Source organism: Mytilus edulis, chromosome 4 (genome assembly GCF_963676685.1).
Source record: "Mytilus edulis chromosome 4, xbMytEdul2.2, whole genome shotgun sequence".
Taxonomy (NCBI): Eukaryota; Metazoa; Mollusca; class Bivalvia; order Mytilida; family Mytilidae; genus Mytilus; species Mytilus edulis.
This window is the reverse complement of record NC_092347.1, coordinates 4,527,263-4,549,405: the sequence shown is the minus strand read 5'-3', so window position 1 is coordinate 4,549,405 and position 22,143 is coordinate 4,527,263. Positions and strand designations below refer to the sequence as shown.

General features: G+C 31.3%; 2 protein-coding genes across 3 annotated transcripts in view; one reads left to right on the top strand and one right to left on the bottom strand.

The window, feature by feature from the left end:
* Nucleotides 1-3,005: 3,005 nt before the first annotated feature.
* On the bottom strand, nt 3,006-16,869 carry LOC139521669 (methylmalonyl-CoA epimerase, mitochondrial-like). Of its 2 annotated transcripts, none has more exons than XM_071315171.1 (6): nt 16,742-16,869; nt 10,097-10,147; nt 7,906-8,013; nt 6,536-6,595; nt 5,844-5,930; nt 3,006-3,886 (listed from the first exon to the last, which is right to left on the bottom strand). In XM_071315171.1, exons 1-6 carry the CDS (start codon nt 16,787-16,789, stop codon nt 3,734-3,736), a joined length of 507 nt encoding a protein of 168 aa, XP_071171272.1. In that variant the 5' UTR covers nt 16,790-16,869; the 3' UTR covers nt 3,006-3,733. The 2 variants fall into 2 exon arrangements, with proteins under 2 accessions (XP_071171272.1, XP_071171273.1); XM_071315172.1 differs by lacking the exon at nt 16,742-16,869 and adding an exon at nt 15,084-15,176.
* The window catches only part of LOC139521668 (mitochondrial import inner membrane translocase subunit TIM44-like), an 18,881-nt gene continuing 13,572 nt past the window's right edge, over nt 16,835-22,143 (top strand). Inside the window, exons 1-4 of the mRNA XM_071315170.1 lie at nt 16,835-17,141; nt 19,957-20,097; nt 20,626-20,715; nt 21,725-21,802. Coding sequence (XP_071171271.1) covers nt 17,088-17,141; nt 19,957-20,097; nt 20,626-20,715; nt 21,725-21,802 — 363 coding nt within the window. The 5' untranslated portion in view covers nt 16,835-17,087. The remainder of the gene's footprint in view (nt 17,142-19,956; nt 20,098-20,625; nt 20,716-21,724; nt 21,803-22,143) is intronic.

Sequence of the window (22,143 nt, the reverse complement as noted above, 5' to 3'; positions counted from 1 at the left end):
ATAAAAGATAATTTTGCCCTCACTGCTGCTGCCAATCTACCATTATTTGGGCTCTTGGAGTTATAAGGGGAGACAATTACCTGATTGGCATGAAGCACACCAACAAAAAACCCAAATCACAAAGAGCCAATCCAAGAGCAAATGCAGTTACTGAAAGCTAAGACAAAGAAAATTTTAGAATAATAAGTTAATCATATAACTAGAGGCTCTAAAGAGGATGTGTGGCTCACCTTGGTCTATGTGCATAGTAAACAAAGGACACAGATGGATTCATGACAAAATTGTGTTTTGGTGTTGGTGATGTGTTTGTAGATCTTACATTACTGAAAAATCTTGCTGCTTACAATAATCTCTATCTATAATGAACTTGCCCAGAAGTGACAGAGGAAAACATTTTGAAAAAATTTACAAAAATTTACAAAATTTATGAAAATTGTTAAATTTTGACTATAAAGGGCAATAACTCCTTAAGGGGTAAATTGACCACTTTAGTCATGTTGACTTATTTGTAGCTCTTACTTTGCTGTACATTATTGCTGTTTACAGTTTATCTCTATCTATAATAATATTCAAGATAATAACCAAAAGTTGCAAAATTTTCTTAAAATTACCAATTCAGGGGCAGCAACCCAACAACAAATCACCCGATTGGTCTGAAATTTTCAGGGCAGAAAGGTTTTGACTTAATGAACAATTTTATCTGCAGCAGATTTGCTCTAAATGCTTTGGTTTCAGAAATATGAGCCAAAAACTGAAATTTACCCTATGTACTATTTTTAGCCATGGCGACCATCAGTAATCTGGGTTACCGGACACATTTTTAAACTACATACCCAATTGATGATCATGACCAAGTTTGGTTTAATTTGGCCCAGTAGCTTCTGGCCAGGTGAGCTAAAAATAAGGAGATTTAATGTAGAGATGTTATAAACAGTTAGAAAAAGACATAACTATGCAAATCCTAAATATAAGTATAAGATGCCGTCACTGCATATTTAAAAAACGGCAAAGATCAATGGTAATTGAAACTTTTTTATATAGTCAATAAATTAGCATCCGTCTTCCATGATCTATTAAATGTAAAAGATTGTAAATATTCTTTCTGATATAGCAATATACTGGATATACCACATCTAAAAACTACACAGTTTGGTAAGAAAAGTTTTAAATTTGCAGCTGCTACTCTTTTGAACAGCCTACAGACCATTTCAGGACTGAAAACAGTTTTTTCACAATTCAAGAGCCTTACAAAGTCCTTGATTGATTCAAAATGCTATTGTTCTGAATGTAGTTAAGCTTTTTCATACTTAAGAAGTCGCTCCAACATGTTATCCTACCTTAAATTTTGCTTGAGTGCTATATTTTTATTTGTGCTTAATTTTAGTTTTCTTTATATCTTGCGCTTCAGTTTTGGTTTGTTTAGATATGTATTTTAGTAGTGCTTCAGTCTTGGCTTGTTTAGATATGTATTTTAGTAGTGCTTCAGTTTTGGCTTGTTTAGATATGTATTTAGTAGTGCTTCAGTTTTGGCTTGTTTAGATATGTATTTTAGTAGTGCTTCGGTTTTGGCTTTTTTAAATATGTATTTTAGTAGTGCTTCAGTTTTGGCTTGTTTAGATATGTATTTTAGTAGTGCTTCAGTCTTGGCTTGTTTAGATATGTATTTTAGTAGTGCTTCAGTCTTGGCTTGTTTAGATATGTATTTTAGTAGTGCTTCAGTCTTGGCTTGTTTAGATATGTATTTTAGTAGTGCTTCAGTCTTGGCTTGTTTAGATATGTATTTTAGTAGTGCCTCAGTTTTGGATTGTTCAGATATGTATTTTAGTAGTGCTTCAGTCTTGGCTTGTTTAGATATGTATTTTAGTAGTGCTTCAGTCTTGGCTTGTTTAGATATGTATTTTAGTAGTGCTTCAGTCTTGGCTTGTTTAGATATGTATTTTAATAGTGCTTCAGTCTTGGCTTGTTTAGATATGTATTTTAGTAGTGCTTCAGTCTTGGCTTGTTTAGATATGTATTTTAGTAGTGCTTCAGTCTTGGCTTGTTTAGATATGTATTTTAGTAGTGCTTCAGTCTTGGCTTGTTTAGATATGTATTTTAGTAGTGCCTCAGTTTTGGATTGTTCAGATATGTATTTTAGTAGTGCTTCAGTCTTGGCTTGTTTAGATATGTATTTTAGTAGTGCTTCAGTCTTGGCTTGTTTAGATATGTATTTTAGTAGTGCTTCAGTCTTGGCTTGTTTAGATATGTATTTTAGTAGTGCTTCAGTTTTGGCTTGTTTAGATATGTATTTTAGTAGTGCTTCAGTTTTGGATTGTTTAGATATGTATTTTAGTAGTGCTTTGCATGTACATTTATTTTAATATGCCTGTGCTGTTATATATCTTTTCTGCATGTTGTGTGTTTTAAGTTTGTTTTTATGATATTTTGTTTTTGGTAAAAAGCTCTTATTAAGAGCTGATGTTTGTATTGTTATTTGTATTTGTGAACCAAATCAAAATAAAACCTTTGTATTCATAGAAGTATGGATTGGATGTACAGTAGTACCATAGCTGTTCAAACCTTCGTATTCATAGAAGTATGGATTGGATGTACAGTAGTACCATAGCTGTTCAAACCTTCGTATTCATAGAAGTATGGATTGGATGTACAGTAGTACCATAGCTGTTCAAACTTTCGTATTCGTAGAAGTATGGATTGGATGTACAGTAGTACCATAGCTGTTCAAACCTTCGTATTCGTAGAAGTATGGATTGGATGTACAGTAGTACCATAGCTGTTCTATATTTTATACATATTTAGTTATGTCTATCTCTTGGAGGAGGTCTTGAAGAACAAAATTTGTTTAGATTTATAAAATTATAAAACAAAATCACTAATATAAAATTGAGAATGGAAATGGGGAATGTGTCAAGAGACAACAACCCGACCATAGAACAGACATATAGTCTAAATAAAATTATGGTTGTCCTAGGATATCCACATAAACAGGAAATAGAATGAATAACTCAGTTATGATTGTTTATAAGTGTAAATACATCAGTGCTTTTGAAGCTTTATAAATATACAATCAATATATAACATGTCATAGTGTAATTCTCTATGATGGCTTACCCATTCATTTAACGTGTCATTTTATGAAACTTTATAGGAAGACTAGTGATTCTAAAGAGCTGCTGTCATGTTCAATGTCAACAATGGCCATTCAACAATATCACACACTCAGTATAAGTAATTGGCCAGTTTTTCAGAATTATGTTTGTTAAATTTGGTTTGCACTTTGAACTCATCTTACACATAAAATAAAGATATGGTATGTAGCATTTATACATTTAGTGATACAATCGGTTAAATTTATGAAAAAGCCCTGTAAATGTTTAGAATGTAGGGGAATAGCCGTAAAAAATTAATAACAAACAAACAAAAAAACTCACACACATCATTAATCTAATAGTATTGATCAGTGCCCCTATCATTTTTATTTTTTCATTTTCAATAATATCATCAAAGAGAGGGGGAGCGGCAAAAGTTGCAAAACATCTAATATTTCAAAACAACAAACAATGCAAAGGACCAATATAATCTTAAAACAACAATTTACCATTGTACATGTAATAGCACTATATTTATGTCAGTTATTGTGACATTTTAGGTCAAGCTTAAATAGTTTTTCAGTAAACACTCTCGAAAGTATATGTTTGATTGCCAGCAGTCATCCATACAATTAAAGATTTTTTCATTGTTGCTCTAATTCAACTAGTACACCATTACAATCTTTTGGGTGCAGGAATACTACTGGCTTGCCATGTGCTCCTATCTTAGCTTCATCACTTAACAATCTGATTTTCTTTGCTTTCAAATCCTTCATGGCCTCTTCTATATTGTCAACCTGTAATATAAGCGACATAAACCATTATTAGCATAAATTGAACTAAGTATCAAATTCAGACAACATTTTTAATGGCTGTATTTCTAATCTTACTTAACAGAAAAGTAACTTTAAAATACAATCTAGGAATCTGGTGTTCAGAAGTAGTTGTTTGTTGATGTTGTTCATTAGTGTTTCTTGTTTTTTATATAGATTAGACCATTAGTTTTCCCGTTTGAATAGTTTTACACTAGTTATTTTAAGGCCCTTTATAGCCCTTTATAGCTTGTTGTTTGGTGTGAGCCAAATCTGCATGTCGAAGACTGTACTTTGACCTATAATGGTTTAGTTTTATAAATTGTGACTTGGATGGAGATTTGTCTTATTGCCACTCATACCACATCTTCCTATATCTAGGTATAAAGATCACAACTTATGACAAAACAAATCTGAAATAACTCATGCTAGTGGGAGGTACTGGAAGTATCAGTCTAAAGTCAGGACTGTCACATGAAATCCATTTTCACTGAATCAGTACACATTTTTGTTTAGGGGCCAGCAGAGGTTCGCCTCTGGGTGCAGAATTTTCTCCCTGTGTTGAAAACCTGTTGTTTTTTACTCTTTGGTCTGGTTGTTTTCTCTTTGACACATTCCCCATTTCAATTCTCTTTTTTATGGTCCATTGTTCTAATGAGGATCACCTGGATTTACCAAAGTATTATTATATTTATTTTCGCCCTTTATTTATTGGTATTAAATTCTGCATGACTCTCATGGTGACAGTGAGTGAAATACTGAAACAACAGGATTTATAATGGCTATTGATACCTAATCAAAGTTCTAATGTAAGCCCAGAAGAGTAAAGATTTTTCTTTAATTTATAAGTGGGAAGATAAATTTAACTTTGCCCTGTATAAAGCATTGATTGTACCTGATTAAAGTACAATTGTGGACAAAGGAAGATAACTCAGATTTTAGAGATCACCTTAACAATGACATCATTGGTATTTTTAGAACAGATATAAGATTACTGCACCTTAAAAAAGTTATGAAATCTTCTTGCCAACGCGGAAAGTGTGACCATTTTGCGGAGAAAAAAATATTTCTAAATTTTACAGAAAGTAACACCTTTTTTGACATTAGCAATGAAATTCATCCAATGTCTAACATCGATGAAAAAAAATACACAACACAAATTTTGTGCTCGGCCACCGGCAAAAATGACTGGACCGAGGTTGATGACAATAACACAACTGTTGGAACTATGCAATCTTTTGGAATTAAATTTATCAAATTTTAATGCTAGACCCTTCTTCAAAATGAACCTGATATTAATCCATCTGAAACTGGTCAGCCAATCAACGCTTTAGACATTCTGATGAAAAGCCACAGCTGATGCTTTGCCAAAAGAAAGTGTCCTGCCAGGGAACAGTGTATATAATATATTTGTCTATCTGTAGGTTTGGGATGATGTTTGGTTCATGTTCCTATAAATGAATCTGCCCCACATCTTCTCAATTTCTTTCTCTGACAATCCCAAACTTTTGGTCCTAAAATCGGGGAATTGGGTTTTAAAAGCTAATTTCCTAGGGGAAGTGTTGCCCAATTTTTTTTTAGGTTTGGACTTTAGTTTTTTTTCAGGGGTATTTTAAAAGGGGGTAAACTAAAAGTTATTTCAGGGGGATTTTAAAAGGGGTAAACTAAAAGTTATCTCAGGGAGATTTTTAAAGTGGGTAATCAATCTCTTTCTATTAAATCCCAAACTTTTGTCTTGTAACTGGAAATTGAGTTTTATATAACTTAAGCTTATTTCATAATATTATAAAAAAAAAAAAAATCCCTACCTACCGTCCCTTCAAAATTTCAAGGGGGTGATCGGAAACACAACATTATTTTTTTTAGGCCTAAGTTACAAAATAACATTATTTATAAATTAATATTTTGGATTTTGTTTGAGACAATCTATTTGTTTTCTTACCTCAATACATATGTGATGCATACCACCACTTTTATTCTTGTCCAAAAAGTTCTGAATTGGGCTTTTATCTCCTAATGGATTCAGTAACTAAAAATAATAAAAATACAATGAGGACAATCAAAAATGTGACCAGATAAACAAATATTTTCTAAATTTTTAATTGTTGTATCAGTATAACTTTGGGCTGTTCTAGAATAGATTGCATGGGAGGGACTTGTTCACCAACAACCACCCATAGTTTTAAATTTTCATTTACACATAATTCTTACATAATAAAAAGAAAATGCAACAGCCCACAATTTATTGATTTGAGTGCATCCCATTCCCCCATCCCCCCACAACAATCAGCACTTGTATGTGTTATTTACAATATAACTCATTATCAGATGTACAAAGGCTATATATATTTTGCACAAACTTTTACCTAAAATTTTGAAAATTGATCCTATGAAACCAAGTGGATGCATATAAGACTTATAAATCATCATGAAATAGTTTATGAACATGGAAAAACATGGAAGTTTTTTTCCTTAAAATTACTTTGGCATTGGCTAAAGACTTTTGATTTCAAGTAGTTCAACATTATTTCATTCTAATTGAATAATTAGATAAAGAAATTTTATCAAAACTATTTCTAGGTTTGGTTAAACACTATCAGGTTACCCACTAAAAAATGTCATGCAACACATTACCTCAATTTTTGTGTCTCCAAGTTCAACAAATACTGTATATACTCCATGTTCTGGCTGTGGCTATAAAAATTAAAGGAATTAGTTATTTATCAAAACAACTTTAATAAGAACAAATGTACCGGTATATGCAAAAATCTCCAGTATCATATAATCAAATTTTGATTTAACATATCATATATATGGCAAAACATATTTCACCAAAAGAATCTGTACATTTTTTAATTAATGTATTTCAAGCAGAAGTAAATATCTTTAAAAAGTTTTGAATAAGACACTAGTATATCATTGTATATGTAACAAAATTTACCAAAATATTCACAATTATCATTTTTACAAGGGTATTTCACATCAAATCTCTTATTGTGAATTCATTGTTATTCATGGAATCATATATTGAAGAGAAACAAAGTTTCCTCAATCCACAATACTTTGAAGACACAATCATTAATGAATTCACAGTAATCATGATGATATTCTATATACAAAGCACAAAAATCTTTAAACAGACTTATTCAGAAGGGATATAGTTACAATACAGATGTCAGGCTATTAAAGATGACATTCTTTAAAACTTTTTTTTGATTCGCTTGAAGAATCTTTCCACAGGAAATAAACACATTTATTCTAAAACTAGTTGTTGGCATGACACTGGTTAAGTTATTCTCAATTATTTTATAATCATATGATACTGAACCACTAACAGGAGGGATTGTGCTTGATTTTCATATGATGAACATGATGAAGACAAAATCTTTTAATCAGTTTAATTGAGATCTGGAGATTGCATGTCACTAAATACTAGTAATCCTTTGTCAATTGAGGTCTGGAGATAGCATGTCACTAAATACTAGTAATCCTTTGTCAATTGATGTACCATTGACATTTTTCTTTGTTTCTTCTGTTACCTATTCTAACATCAGACTTGGACTTCTTTTAAACTGCCTTTTACTAAGCACATTGTGTTTTGGTTTATTCTACATCAGCTAGAGGTATAGAGTGAGGGTTGAGATATCACAAAACATGTTTAACACCACTGAATTGTTGCACCTGTCCCAAGTTCTTTCTTTCACTCATAATTTCCCTTTTCCTTTTATAACAGTAGACTTTAATCTTCATTTAAATTGAATTTCCAGATTTGCATCCAAAGTTTAGTAGTTCTCTAAGAGTTATCTGGCTTCCTCAAGGAGTAAAAGCTGGCTGTTATGATATAGCTTAATGTTTTAAATGTCTTACATTAAGACAAACAATCAATCAAACATACATAGTGCGTCAATCTTTCGAATGGATTTATTTGTGTATTCATTACTTGAGTTAAAATTTCTTTTAAAATATGCCAAAATCAAAATATTGATACATTGATCCATACTTACATGCTTCTCACTGACTTTAGCACCTAGGACATCCCTAAATAGACTGGTAGCTTTCTCTATGTCTGGTGTTGCCATAGCTACATGATTTATCTTTCCGATGTTCCATTTCTGGGGAGGATAATAAAACATTTTGCATTACTACTTCATTCCTATTTCTTTATAAATATGCCTAGTCCCAAATTATACGAGAATTCCAATAACTGGATTCTATATTGTTTTAAAACTTTTTAACATATATAGGTCACAACTGCAAGCACTTTCTCTTTTTAATGAATATTAAAAAAAAAATTGACACTGAAAGAAATATATGGTCTGATCCACATACATGTACTACCTTAAAGAATCAAAGTGCTTGTAAGCACTGAAGGGTAAAGATTGTGTTAATTTATCAGTGGGAAGAAAAACTAGAGGCTCTAAAGAGCCTGTGTCTATAATAGTATTCAAGATAATAACCCAAAACAGTAAAATTTCCTTAAAATTACCAATTTAGGGGCAGCAACCCAACAACGGGTTGTCCGATTCATCTGAAAATTTCAGGGCAGATACATTTTGACCTGATAAACAAATTTACTCATGTCAGATTTGCTCTAAATGCTTTGGTTTTTGAGTTATAAGCCAAAAACTGCATTTTACCCCTATGTTCTATTTATAGCTTTGGCAGCCATCTTGGTTAGATGGCCGGGTCACCAGACACATTTTTTAATCTAGATACCCCAAAGATGATTGTGGCCAAGTTTGGATTAATTTGGCCCAGTAGTTTCAGAGGAGAAGATTTTTGTAAATGATTACTGAGATTTACGAAAAATGGTTAAAAATTTACTATAAAGGGCAATAACTCCTAAAGGGGTCAACTGACCATTTCGGTCATGTTGACTTATTTGTAAATCTAACTTTGCTGAATAATATTGCTGTTAACAGTTTATCTCTATCTATAATAATATTCAAGATATTAACCAAAAACAGTAAAATTTCCTTAAAATTACCAATTTAGGGGCAGCAACCCAACAACGGGTTGTCCAATTCATCTGAAAATTTCAGGGCAGATAGATCTTCACCTGATAAACAATTTTACCCTGTCAGATTTGCTCTAAATGTTTTGATTTTTGAGTTATAAGCCAAAAACTGCATTTTACCCCTATGTTCTTTTTTTAGCCATGGCGGCCATCTTGGTTGGTTGGCTGGGTCAGGCCACACATTTTTTAAACTAGATACCCAAATGATGATTGTGGCCAAGTTTAGTTTAATTTGGCCCAGTAGTTTCAGAGGAGAAGATTTTTGTAAAAGTTAACGATGTACGACGACGACGACGACGGACGACGGACGCCAAGTGATGAGAATAGCTCACTTGGCCCTGTGGGCCAGGTGAGCTAAAAATCAAATATTGCATTGTCAATAAAGCATTGGTTGTAGTTGATTCAACTACTATTCTGGACAATGGGAGATAACTCCAATTTTATAAAGATGAATTTAACAATGACATCATCTTTATTTTTAGAACAAATGTTAGATTCATGGACCTTGCAAAATTTAAGTAATTTTCTTGACAGGTGTAACATGGTTTTGTGACTTGAATACCTGAGCATATATTTATTTTGATAAATTTCTGTAAATGTACATGGATAGGATGCATAAAATGTTATGATCAATGCACTATATTATGTGTATAAAAAAGGTAGTGATAAGCCTTGGAAGATTAATATATCAAGTCAGTAACATAGTGTTTTGATTGCAATTTATGCAATCTTTACCCCAAAAAACGTAAGTGAATATGTCTGACCTACATCTCACCTGAATAGACATTGAGAGATATGTCTGACCTACATCTCACCTGAATAGACATTGAGAGATATGTATGACCTACATTTCATCTTAATAGACACAGAAGGATATGTCTGACTGACCTTTCACCTCAGTAAACATAGAGGATATGTCTGTAGATATATAAGATGTTGTATAAGTACCAATGAGACAACTCTCCATCCAAGTCACAATTTGAAAAAGTAACCCATTGTAGGTCAAAGTTACTTTTTTTCAAATGTGCATGACCTACATTTTACCTGAAAAGGCATTGAGGGATATTTCTGACATACATCTCACCTTTGTTAACATTGGTGGATATTTGAGACCAACAGTTTGCTTAAGCTAAAGCAAACTGGGGTAATGATTTCTTAAATGTCTGTCTTAAACTTACCTTAGTAGACATTGGTAATGTTCTGTGAATATGTCTGGCTTGTGAGTATGACTGGAAATATAAAATTAGTCATTAAGAAGTAGTTTAATAATAGTCTTTTAGATAAATTGCTACAAACATGTATATCAGCATTATTCAACACTCAATTTTAGATATGGATGCAGTATTTTCAACCCTAACCTTTTCTCCTTAAAATTTCATTGCAAATATTTCAAAAATATTTTACCAACATAAAACTTTGAAATTAAAGCAGAGTTATATTGTGGATAACTTTTCAACTGATGTTAATTTTTTTTTTACAGAAAACATGGTTTTTACAAAGATATAGTACATTTAATAGGGATAATATGGAAAGCAGTTTTTATAAATTTTCAAGATAATTTACTTCGTCCTCAGTCAATATACTTCTTTCAGGTCAATATTATAGTGTTATTTACTGGCTGTTTCTGTATTGGCACTGGTATAGATTCAAGGTTTGCTGTATTGGCCTCGAGACCCGTAGGGTCGAGGGCCAATACAGCTGACCGAGAATCTATACCAGTGCCAATACAGAAACAGCCAGTTCATAACACTTTTATTAAATGATTATAAGAGAATTAAAAACCGGAAGTGAACGTCCCGTATTAGCCCATGGGCCAATACAGCTTTTTTCCCGCTTTTTTCTGTATTGGCCCTCGTTTTTTCCGTTTCAAAACTTTAAGACATTACAAAACATTGCACATCATTTAACCTGTTTATTTTACGACTTTAATTTAAAAAATATTATACAAATGTTTTTATGCATAACGATACTTCCAGAGTTAAGTAATGGCGTAATAAAATTGAAAACCGGAAGTTAAAGTCCTGTATTAGCCCTAGGGCTAATACGGCTTTTTTCCCGCTTTTTTCTGTATTGGCCCTGTTTTTTTCCGTATTGGCCCTGTTCGAAGAGCAATATTAAATCTTGATTTATATCGACAGTGAAACGTTTTTAGTATTGCACATGCTGATTTATCCGTATTAGGGCTTATTTGCTCATATCATTTAATAAATCCTTGTATCGACCTCATACAAAGGCTATATTTGTATAATATCAAAATAAGATATATACTATTAAGCATATAAAAGATATCCTGAATTTTTCTTAGATATCTTATTTAATTTGGAGTTTATAAGATATCTTATAAATTAAATAAGATCTCTTTTGAAGTTATTGAAATATCTTATAATTTATATAAGATGTCATACAAAGTATTTAGATATTTTAATATAAACTAATAGAGATATCTTATCTTGTGTAGTTTTAACAATATCTATGAAGTTTTAATAAGACATCTATAGAGTAAATAAGATATCTTATACTTCATGTACTTATAAAAGAAATCTTGCAAACTGTACATGATATTTCATACAGTATTTAAAAATAATATCTTTAAATATAATATGCGATATATATTTGAAAACTATATAAGATATCTCATTCAGATTTAAAGATATGTCTTTTCAACCAAAAAACCCCAACAGATTATCTGGGTATCTTAAAGGCTATTTCTACTCTTTTCCCCTCTCTTTTGGTGTTAAACGCTTGAGTAAGATTGATAACATTTCAGTACATGCAGTATGATGCACTGATAAATTCTCAAATAATATCTTATTCTGTATGATTACGTTGTCGATACCAATACTGGCTTTAATACATTCTGTTGGTGAAGCAATGCTTTGAATCAAGAAAAATTATTAGAGGGTCATAATAGGGGTACAGGGTCTTCATAACTAATACAGATTGTGATAAAAATTCTTGCCAGTAATTTTTGGTGCATACTGATAAAATAACTTTCTTTTAGATGATAAAAAAATTGAGAGATTCTGAAAAATCATTTAATTTTTTTCTCCCAAAATAAAGGTAATGATAATTATTTAAGATAAAATTCATTAAATTATAAAATTTTAACCAATTTGACCATAGCCAAAAATGACCATTTGACAACTGACAGTAAAGGTCACTACTACCCTATTATTAGGCAGAGATTTAAGGGCATACTATACAGTTACAGGGGAGGTAATGACGTTGCTAACGTAAAATGTTATTTTCGCGACGTCAAACTATGACATATCGGGAAAAGATGCATTTTTCGACTAATTTTTATCATTCAAACTGATTTAAGTTGGAAACGAGTGCGTAGATTCCTAATTTGTAAAATGACATTTTGTTTCATTTTGCAGGGAGATTATGTGGACCAAATTTGATAAAACTGTAAATAGTGCAATTTTTTTAATTTTGATAATTTCATAAATATACAGCAAAAAAATACGTTTTTTTCTTAATTCATTGATCATTTGATAAATATGAGTTATTTCTGAATACAAATGCATAATTTTTTATGATACTTCTAAAATGCAGAAATTACAATTCATTTAACAAAAAAACAATTTGTGTTTATCTTCTAAAACAAAAAAGTTATGGCTTTCTTTCGAAAGGGAAAATACGGACACAAATCCGAATTTTGAGCAAATATACAAAACTTCGACCTCATTTAACTCAAAAAGTAGCACATGAAGGTATATTTATTATTACATATTTGATTTAATCAGGAAAAAAATAGCCTCTATGGAAATTTTCATCAAACGCTAAATACAGGTTCAAAACTGTATCGTATGCCCTTAAGTAAAAGGTAAGGTAGATAGTTGATTTTATGTAAAGTAATTTCAAAAATTATGGCTCGTCATAAGAACTGACATACTAAATACAAATATTTTATTGGCACAAACTCAATTACAATAATTGGCAACGACCCATACAACTAGTATACAAATAGTAAGGCAGCAACCATTTGATTTTCTGGGGGGGGGCTATGGATTTTTTTTGAAAAAAAAGTTTGTTTCCAGTTTTTGGAGAAAAAAATAATTTGTTTTTGACCCTGAGAAAAAAAAAATTGTTTGTTTCGCCCTCAGCTGCCAATATATGTAATGCTAAAATTGAAAGAAAAAAATTGTTTTCGACTTGTCGCCAAAAAAATAGATTGTCTTCCGCCGAAGGCTGAAAAAAAAGTTTGTCCAGAAAAAAAATCCATAGCCCCCCCAGAAAATCAAATGGTTGCTGCCTAATGATGCAGCAATACACCTTATCGCTAATCCCGGCTGACCCAGCAGCTTGAACTTTTGATGCCTACAACAATCACTTTTCCATTGTGGCGTCAGATATTTTGTTTTATGACGCTAAAATTTGACGGGAACCTGTGTGATATCTAGAAATGGCAGACAAATAGCGATAAGGTGTATTAAACAATACTACATAGAATATCAATAGGCATATTTCGAACAATGAAATGTGCAGTTATAAATATATCAATATATATATAGGTTAATTTATAAGAATACAATACAATACAATACAATATTTTTATTTTCCAAATTAAAGGGCCCATTAAGAGCATAACATTAATTACAACATGACATAAACATTACAGAGTGATTAAAGAAACATAAAATAATAATTCAAATGCATGAAGAAAGGATCAGTGGTCAAGGGGAGATAATTTTGATATATTTTAGAGTATTTAACTAATTTTCGGATTTTCTTAGTTGCAGGCCTTTATCCAGGTATGCACATAAAATAGATAAAAATCTGCTATCTTCATTAATCATGATCCATGAAAAAAGATCATTTATATTTAAACTATTTAAACTGGGGTATTTTTTTTATATAATCAGTGATATCTCTTCTGAGGTTATTGTAAATAGGGCATTCCAGAAGAAAGTGCATTTCATTTTCAATACAATTTGTATTACAATATAAACATATCCTCTCATGTCGAGGTAATATTTCATATTTACCACATACATTGGTAATTCGTTCATGTCTGCCAGTTTCTATTCTTAAACAGTGATTGCTAAGTCTGTATTTTGTTAACAAATGTTTTTGTGGGTGCTTTAAATCTAAATAATTTTCATAGTCAAATGACCTTTTGAATGAAAAATAAGTGTCCAATTTGCCTTGATTCTGTAAATAAAAATCTCGCATTTTCTCCCAATCATTTTGAAAATTTAATTTGAGCTGTTTTTTCAATAAGTTTTTAAAGGAGTAGGTCCGGTAAGAGCCGATTTCGGCCTCAATTTTCAAGTCAATCTAACGAAAGATTTTAGACACTTTCTAAACACTTAAGAGTCTATTTTAATTGATTCAATTAGTTTAAGTGAAAGATTTTAACTTCTTAAGTCATTAAAAACGCTCCAATTCAAGCTTAAATATGAAAAATCTATCAAATATGCCAAAAATCGTCACTTTTCAGATGGTTTTTGTCAAAAATGAAAGTGGCCGCATCCGTGTTCATCCTCAACCTTTATATATATTATGTATTATCATCAAATACAACTTACATTTCAATATTATGAATGAACACGGATGCGGCCACTTTCATTTAAGACGGAAACCGTCTAAAATTTAACTAAAATGCTACAATTGTGAAGATTTCAGTAATTTAGCATGACTTAATAATGCTAGTACCCGATACATGTGCATTGTATTGTCAAAAACAGCCCATATTTATGTAGCAGAAACATTCTACTTTTCAATAAATGTCTTAACGATTACATTTTCACAATTTTCTAAAACTGCTATATTTTGGGGCCAAAAAGGGGTCTTACTGAACCTACTCCTTTATTTTTTCCTAGATTTTTACATATATTTAGGTCAATACCCATTTTTCACTGTAGAAAATATTAGAGACCCATGAATTATTGGAACTAGTTTGACCTTTACTTTCTATCAATTTTAACTCAGCAAAAGCATTTTTCAATAAATCAGATGGAAAATTCTCTAGTCTATGCCAATACATAAACATATGTGTTAGCAAATTTATATAAAGAGGATATCTACCCAATTTAGACAGGACTGCTATAGACTACTGACATAATCTGTCTGTACCAAAAACTTTTTCAACTACTAGTCCGAAGACCAATATTCTGACATTTTTCTTATTGGTCCAAACAAAGTTTTGCAAAAACTTACTAGTCTGATAGAAATTTTACTAGTCTGGGCATCGGACTAGTGGCTAACCATGCAGACTGACACAAGTATATTGTATGTTATAGCTTCAAATTGTTCATATTACTCATTAATAAGACTTTTCCTCAATACGCAAGTTCCGAGATAGTAACTCTCCTGTGATGAAGATGCAAAACGTCGCGTTACTAACTGGAAGGTGGGACACACTTTCAAAGTCAAATCATATTTCTTCTGCTGAAAGCTTCAACTTACCACATGAACACTTTTATATAAAAGCTAGTTGCATCAGAGAAACATCACAGAAACCTGATCCCTACATGACGTGGTGTTTGGTTAATTCTGAAGGTGTGTGCATATCAGCAGGATGTCATTGCACAGCGTAAGTAGCTAACGTGACGGTACCCAAATTGCACCTATTTTGACAGTTTTTTCAACTACGTTTTTTTATGATTAAGACAAAAGTTTCCATTTTGTGTTTATTTTGTAGCCGTATCCTTCTTTACTATATAGGTACACCAATTTTATTTTCAATTCATATGGAATCATAAAAAAATTACCGTTAGTCTGAACTAACCTCCAAACCATCAATGATTCTGTAATGAGGAGTACCCAAATTGCATCCATGCTTAAATTCGCGCCGTCAAAAGTCGAATAACAGAGCTTTTGTTTATTTTTTTCAAATATTTTGAACAATTGGATATTTGTCCATGCTTACTCTTCTTTTTTAAAAAAATGAATACTTGAAACATATTGTATTTGCTAATTTTAAAAAGATGACGTTTTGATGACGTCGCATGGCGACGTTTCAGTACATTTTGCTTTTTCAGTAAACACTTCATCTGTTGATAAATACTGTGAACGTTTTGTGTTTATCTAAATATATTTACCTATTTTGAAAGACATGTATAGTATCAAATCATAAAAATACAAATTGTTTAGTCTCTAGGAGATCTTGTAAGATTTCCGCTGCTATTTTTGCTAAATAGGTGCAATTTGGGTACTCGTTGCAATACACCTTATCGCTATTCCCGGCTGACCCGTCCGCTTGAACTTTTGACGTCAACAACAATCACTTTTCCATTGTGGCGTCAGACATTTTGTTTTATGACGTCAAAATTTTACGGGAACCTGTGTGATTTCCAACAATGGCGGACAAATAGCGATAAGGTGTATTTGGGTACCGTTACGTTACATGTATATATAGTAAATTAGTAATCATGATCAATCATGGCGCATCCACAACTTTTTATATAATGCCATTAATGGGGCCCACTGACTGACATAAGAGGGGTTCACTACAGTCATGCTTCAGTGATTCCATTTATAATCAACCAAAATTTTCTCATGAAATAAAATAGTGATTTTAAAATATCTTGCGTATTCAAATGATTGATTAATAAAAGATGATATTAATATAAGTGTTTTTCTACACTTGCTATTAAGTTGTAGTTTGATATATTCATCCTCAGTTTTGGATTGTTTGTCATAATTTTTAAAATTGGACAAATCGCATACTTCTGCCGGTACAACAGGGGACATTACGGGAAAGGGAAAGAAAATTATTTAAGAGCATTTTTTGCAGCAGAGTGCATTTAATTTTTTATGACATTCCGTGACATCTCATTTTAACTGAAGATCTTTGAATCAATATTATTATGTACCAGTTTTCTTAAAGAATTGACAAGAAATTTGGCTCCTAGTGATGACATTTTGATCAAATGTGTACATATATTTTCATCTGGTTCTTTAAGCAAATTTTGTTACATTTTTGTACCAGTTTGGCTACGCTTTTTTTGCACAAAAGAGCGTATGAAACAAATTTTTCTCTTGACATACTATGCATCTGTTTGAACTAGTGCTAAACTTGACATTTTAATATTCATACAAATGTGAATTATGATAATGTTCATGCAGTATTATTTAGTCACTGTTTATTCAATTGTTATAGTTATGTCCGATCTAGAAAACACAAATCAAGCATACCCATTTTACCGGAAATAAATAAATATGGCAACTTTTAGCCATGCTTTCAAAGTTTCCAAGAATTCTAATTTATCCCAGGTAAATTAATGTCACAGCTTTTATTATATTGAGTTTTAATATCTTAAATTAGTCTTTAGATGATTGAAGGCATTCTCAAATCGACAACCCGTTTAAATTGTTGATATTTGCCCTTCATTTTCTGACAGTTTTGACCCTAAGTCATTGCATAAGATAAATAGAGATTTGATATTATTTTGATGTTCATCTAATAATTCATAAGGCTAGCTATTTAACTGTCAATATATGAATGATAACAATATCGATTGTCGGATCAGATCTTGCATTTTGTAGACGGTATGCACTGACTTGACAAATTGTCTCTATCCATGCACAGGCAGTGGCGGTATCCGGACTTTCCGGCCCCAAACCGATCCAGCCCCAAGTTATACCGGCCCCAAGTCGATCCGTCCCACGTCGATCCGGCCCCATAATTAATAATAAGGAACAATTGTCTGATGATTGTGATCTAAGCAGACTAAGGTAATGCCACTTGTAATCACTTAACTGCTTAATTCGATCAAATCCTGATTGGCTAAAGTTACGTAATCAACAAGGTCTTTGTAGTTTGATCTTTTGTTTTGTGTTATGTCATATAATAATTAATTGTATCTTTTTTTCAGGTAACATCAGAGGATTTTATAACAAAATGACAAAAAAAACATTTATTCGATAAGGCGTTAAAAACCATGTACGAAGTCTTGAAAATGGGAAGGATGTATCAGCTTTTCTTAAATGTCAGCTAGATCTTTTTGACAAAACTGTCAAGCCCATTTTGTTGTATGAGTGCGAAGTATGCATGGGGTTTTAGTAATATTCTTCTGTCAAAGACAGGAAAACAAGTTCTGAAGAAGCTTTGTTTATTTATATTTTTTTACCGTACACCTTTTACATTATAATAAAATTATAATAAAATTCATAAACATTTGTGAATTACAATTGATATATATCATTATTTTTATTCCTTTAAATATAAATTTAAAAATAAAAATAGATTTAGAAATTTTCATAAATGCGGGCCCACTGACTGCCTTATAGTGGGCCCTCTCCGGTCATGCTTCAGTGATTCCCTATATAATCAACCAAATTTCTCCCCTCTTAATCAATCTCTGCCAGAGCCAGGGGCTTGTTTAGTGGGTCAGACAAGGTTTTAGTGTGAAGGGCGGTCAAGTATCCTACATGTTAGATGAGGTTTAACTGGTAATGACAGTCACTATCCTTTACAGGCTAGCCTATATGGCGGTTGATATCCTACATTTTTATATAGGATAGGACTGCCATTGACAGTAAAACCTAATCTAACAAAAAGGATAATGACCACCATTGACAGTAAAACCTTGTCTGACCCACTAAACAACCCCCTAGCTTATTATCCATCGAATAGGATGGAGAAGGGTTAATATAGTGCAACGTTTTCTGCCTTTTTTTTAACATGTCCGCGACCTTCCACTTTTGCAATCAGACTTTCGACTTGGTTACTAGCCATACCTGACGGACCTTCGACTTAAAAGAAAATAAAAAATAACTTTGCAAACCTTTTTACTAAAGTCTCCAAATAAACGATCTCAAAACTTATTTTCATCTTTTTTATTCATGACAGCAATGTTCATTTTGTTCAACCGCTAGCTTTATACAGAAAATCGCTGACAAGTAATGTGTAAATTCAAATAAAATCGTATCTGACTGACAAAAACAACATTGAAAAACAATGGATGCCATGAAGACAATTACAAAATTGTGTCCGATTCCGGAAGTGGATAGGGATAATTCTAGGTTTTGGTGATCAACTTTAAAAAAAAAAATTCCAGGCAGGTGCCAAAATACAAAAACATCTATGGTTGTGAAATATAAACACTAGAATTGAAAACCAAAAGATATATGGAAAAGAAAGAAAGAGTGGAAAATATTTTATACAGAAACTCAAAATTACTTTTTGGCAAATTGTATTTAATGTCAAAATCCATTACAATGTGACAGTATAAATTTTCTTTATCATGATCAGTGATAAATGTTGATAAGGCATGTAGATGTTTTTAAAGTGTAAACATGTTACTGCAATTTCAAGGGGTATTTTTTTCTCAATTTTTAAGGGTCATTAAAATAGCTGGAAGTTTCATACTTTAATTTTCACAAGTAGTGCAACTAGATATGATGCCTGAATGTAAGCAAAGCAGCATAAGCTCTAGTGGACTTAAAATAGAGCTGAAATAGTGTGAGATAATCATGGCATTATTAGTAATTAAATACCAATCGTTGAGACAAAACTCCCACACACAGTGACACCCTCACAAATACCCCAAAAAAGATAACTTGAATTAATTATATACAAGACAATTACATTCATCATGAACAACCATGAAACTGACAATGAAATAAGCTAACCTTAATACCAAAAGCACATTAATTTTGTATCGAACTGAGTAATGAAATATTTTAAGTAAAAGTAGGACCTGGAATTTAGGTTGTGGACCTTTCAGTTTGGAGAGTCAAAGGTCCTGGACCTTCCAGTACTAAATGTTGAACCCCTGAACAACTAGCAGGTTAACTACCTTGTTAACTAGCAGGCTTCAAAAGCGTGTTGGTCTAGTACAAACCAGGGTTAATATACACCTTTCATTATCCTGTTCTCTACCTGAACATACTTATTAATTTACCACTAGACGTTAAGCAGCTATTCATCATGCTCTATTTGCGAAGCTATGCCAATAAATGAACAGATCATTAAATAATTTCATCATGAACCTAAGACAGACAGATTAATGGAAGAGCATCATATTAGACACAAATATATAATGTTTCATTAAATATCTGATATTATTTTGTAATTTTTTATTAGGTTGTAAGATGTTGTATGTGTAAACATAATATTTATAAAGAAAGAAGATTACACACAGTATCTTTCCAAAGTGCACAGTTATATACACATTTACCATCTTCATATACACAGAATGGAAAACATGATATTAGGTTCTCACAGGTAAATATATTGTACACATGTTAATATTAAAAGTAAAGCATAAACAAAAATAAGTGTTTCGCTACATTTCAAAAGCATGAATTAAGGATGGTTTAGTTTTAAAAAGTCACACAGTCTCAGAATTTGCTGTTCCTTGTGTAAAGAATTAAGTTTATTTTGGCCAATAATTTTGTAAAAGAAATTTTTCAGATGCTAAATATTTATTTTGTACTGCCTTGATAAAAAATATGGTAGACAGCTTATTTGAAATAAAAAATCAGCACTTCTCTTAACACAGAAATTGTTCTAGGAAAATAGTTATCTATGGTAATCGTTGTTACAAAAAGTGTTTTGTTTCAATAAGTCAACAAGTACATGTATAACCAATGTCTCACAGATTGTGTTCAACTTTTTCATATTTTTGAGAAGACATAGCAAAAATATGTTTTAAAATATCCACTTGACTTAATGTTTGAGTGTTTCTAATGTCAGATTCAAGTTCTTTCATTTCTGATACATATTTTATTATTTTATTTTATTTTTTTGCAGATCAGATATAATTCTGGAGGTGGGAAAAACTTTTTTCAGAATATTTTTGAAAATATTAAAAAGGACTTTGAAAAGAACAAAGAAATGAAAGTAGGTTTCAAATAATATTTTACATTTATATCCTTGTATTAAACATGTAGAGATCTGTTTAAATCTATCTGTATAATATCAAGCTATCATTGTATTAAACATGTAGATATCTGTTTAATTCTGTATAATATCAAGCTTGAACCATCATATATTTGATAATTTTTGCAAGTTAAAATACATATAACAAGTAAATTGTAAAGTTATCTATACAATGTATATTTTAAAAATAATATGCATATTGCAGGAGAACGGTATAAAAGAATTACATATCTATAGGCCATATGGCATTTTATCTGAGTTAACAAATATAATATATTAAGATATTTTTAGAAATAGGCATTTTATTTGCTTAAAGTCATAAGAAACGAGTGACCGTTGAAAAATAATGTTCTTCCAATTCTTGAACCAATGCATACAAACATCATTAACTTAGTCTTCTGTTCAAGAATTTTTCATTTTTTTCGCATAAATTTCGTATAATCATCCATTTTTTTTTCAATCGGTCAGTGTTGTTGTGAAAATATGGCAGGTAATTAAAGTTCATGTTTTAAAGCCGAAGTTTAACGATTGTCACCTGTTTGTCAACAATCAACAAAAATCAACAAAAAAGAATGGAAATTGAGCACGTGTTTAACATGTAAATTCAGATAATAGTTTATTTTAAGGACATCCATGCGTATTGCGATCACCGGATTTTTACGAGATGGGTCACACTGAGGTTACTTTGCATACGGAAAATAAGTCGGGGGAATTGCTTCCTTGAAGGAAGCAATTAAAATAAAGTAAACTTCTTCTAAATATGAATAAATTAAAGAATTTTCTTCAGAAAAAAGTATATGTACATAATTTTTATAATGTAAACTATCCATTGAGTTATAAAAAAACATATGCATTATTTTTTTTTAATTTGAGGTTTCTTATGACTTTAAAGAAAATTCTTCAACTTTCAATCTAAAGATGAACTGTTGGAAAGCTATTTATATTGATATTGGTTCATCTTATTTTACAGGAAAACCTGAAGAAATTTAGGGAGGAAAGAGAGAAACTAGAACAGTCAGATGCACTGAAACAAGCCAGAAAAAAATTTGTATGTATTAAAAAATGTTTTCACTTTGATGATCTTTGATTATTTTCGAGATTTTGTTTTAATGTAATCGAAACTTTTGTGGTTGTGTTTCCATTTAACTGGCCCAGTCATTATTTCTTATGGTAAATGTACACTGGACCATCTTTTGGAGTAGATGAAATCTTTGAAAAATTGTTAAATAAGTTACAATGCTTCTTGTTGAGAAAGTTGAGACTTAATAATTGGGATTGTTTTTATGTGTAGGTACAAATTTGGCAACATTGAAATTTTCTTAAATATTTTCCACGATAATATAATAAAATTAGTTTATTTTGAAGCTCTTGTGAATGAATATATTGGAA

Coding starts and splice junctions, on each gene's coding strand:
- LOC139521669 (XM_071315171.1), bottom strand. CDS start 16,789: ATGTCATCACTAGGAGCCAAATTTCTTGTCAATTCTTTAAGAAAACTG. Junction 10,148..16,741: donor TCAATTCTTTAAGAAAACTG/GTACATAATAAT, acceptor TTATATTTCCAG/TCATACTCACAAGCCAGACA. Junction 5,931..6,535: donor TTGGAGACACAAAAATTGAG/GTAATGTGTTGC, acceptor TATTATTTTTAG/TTACTGAATCCATTAGGAGA.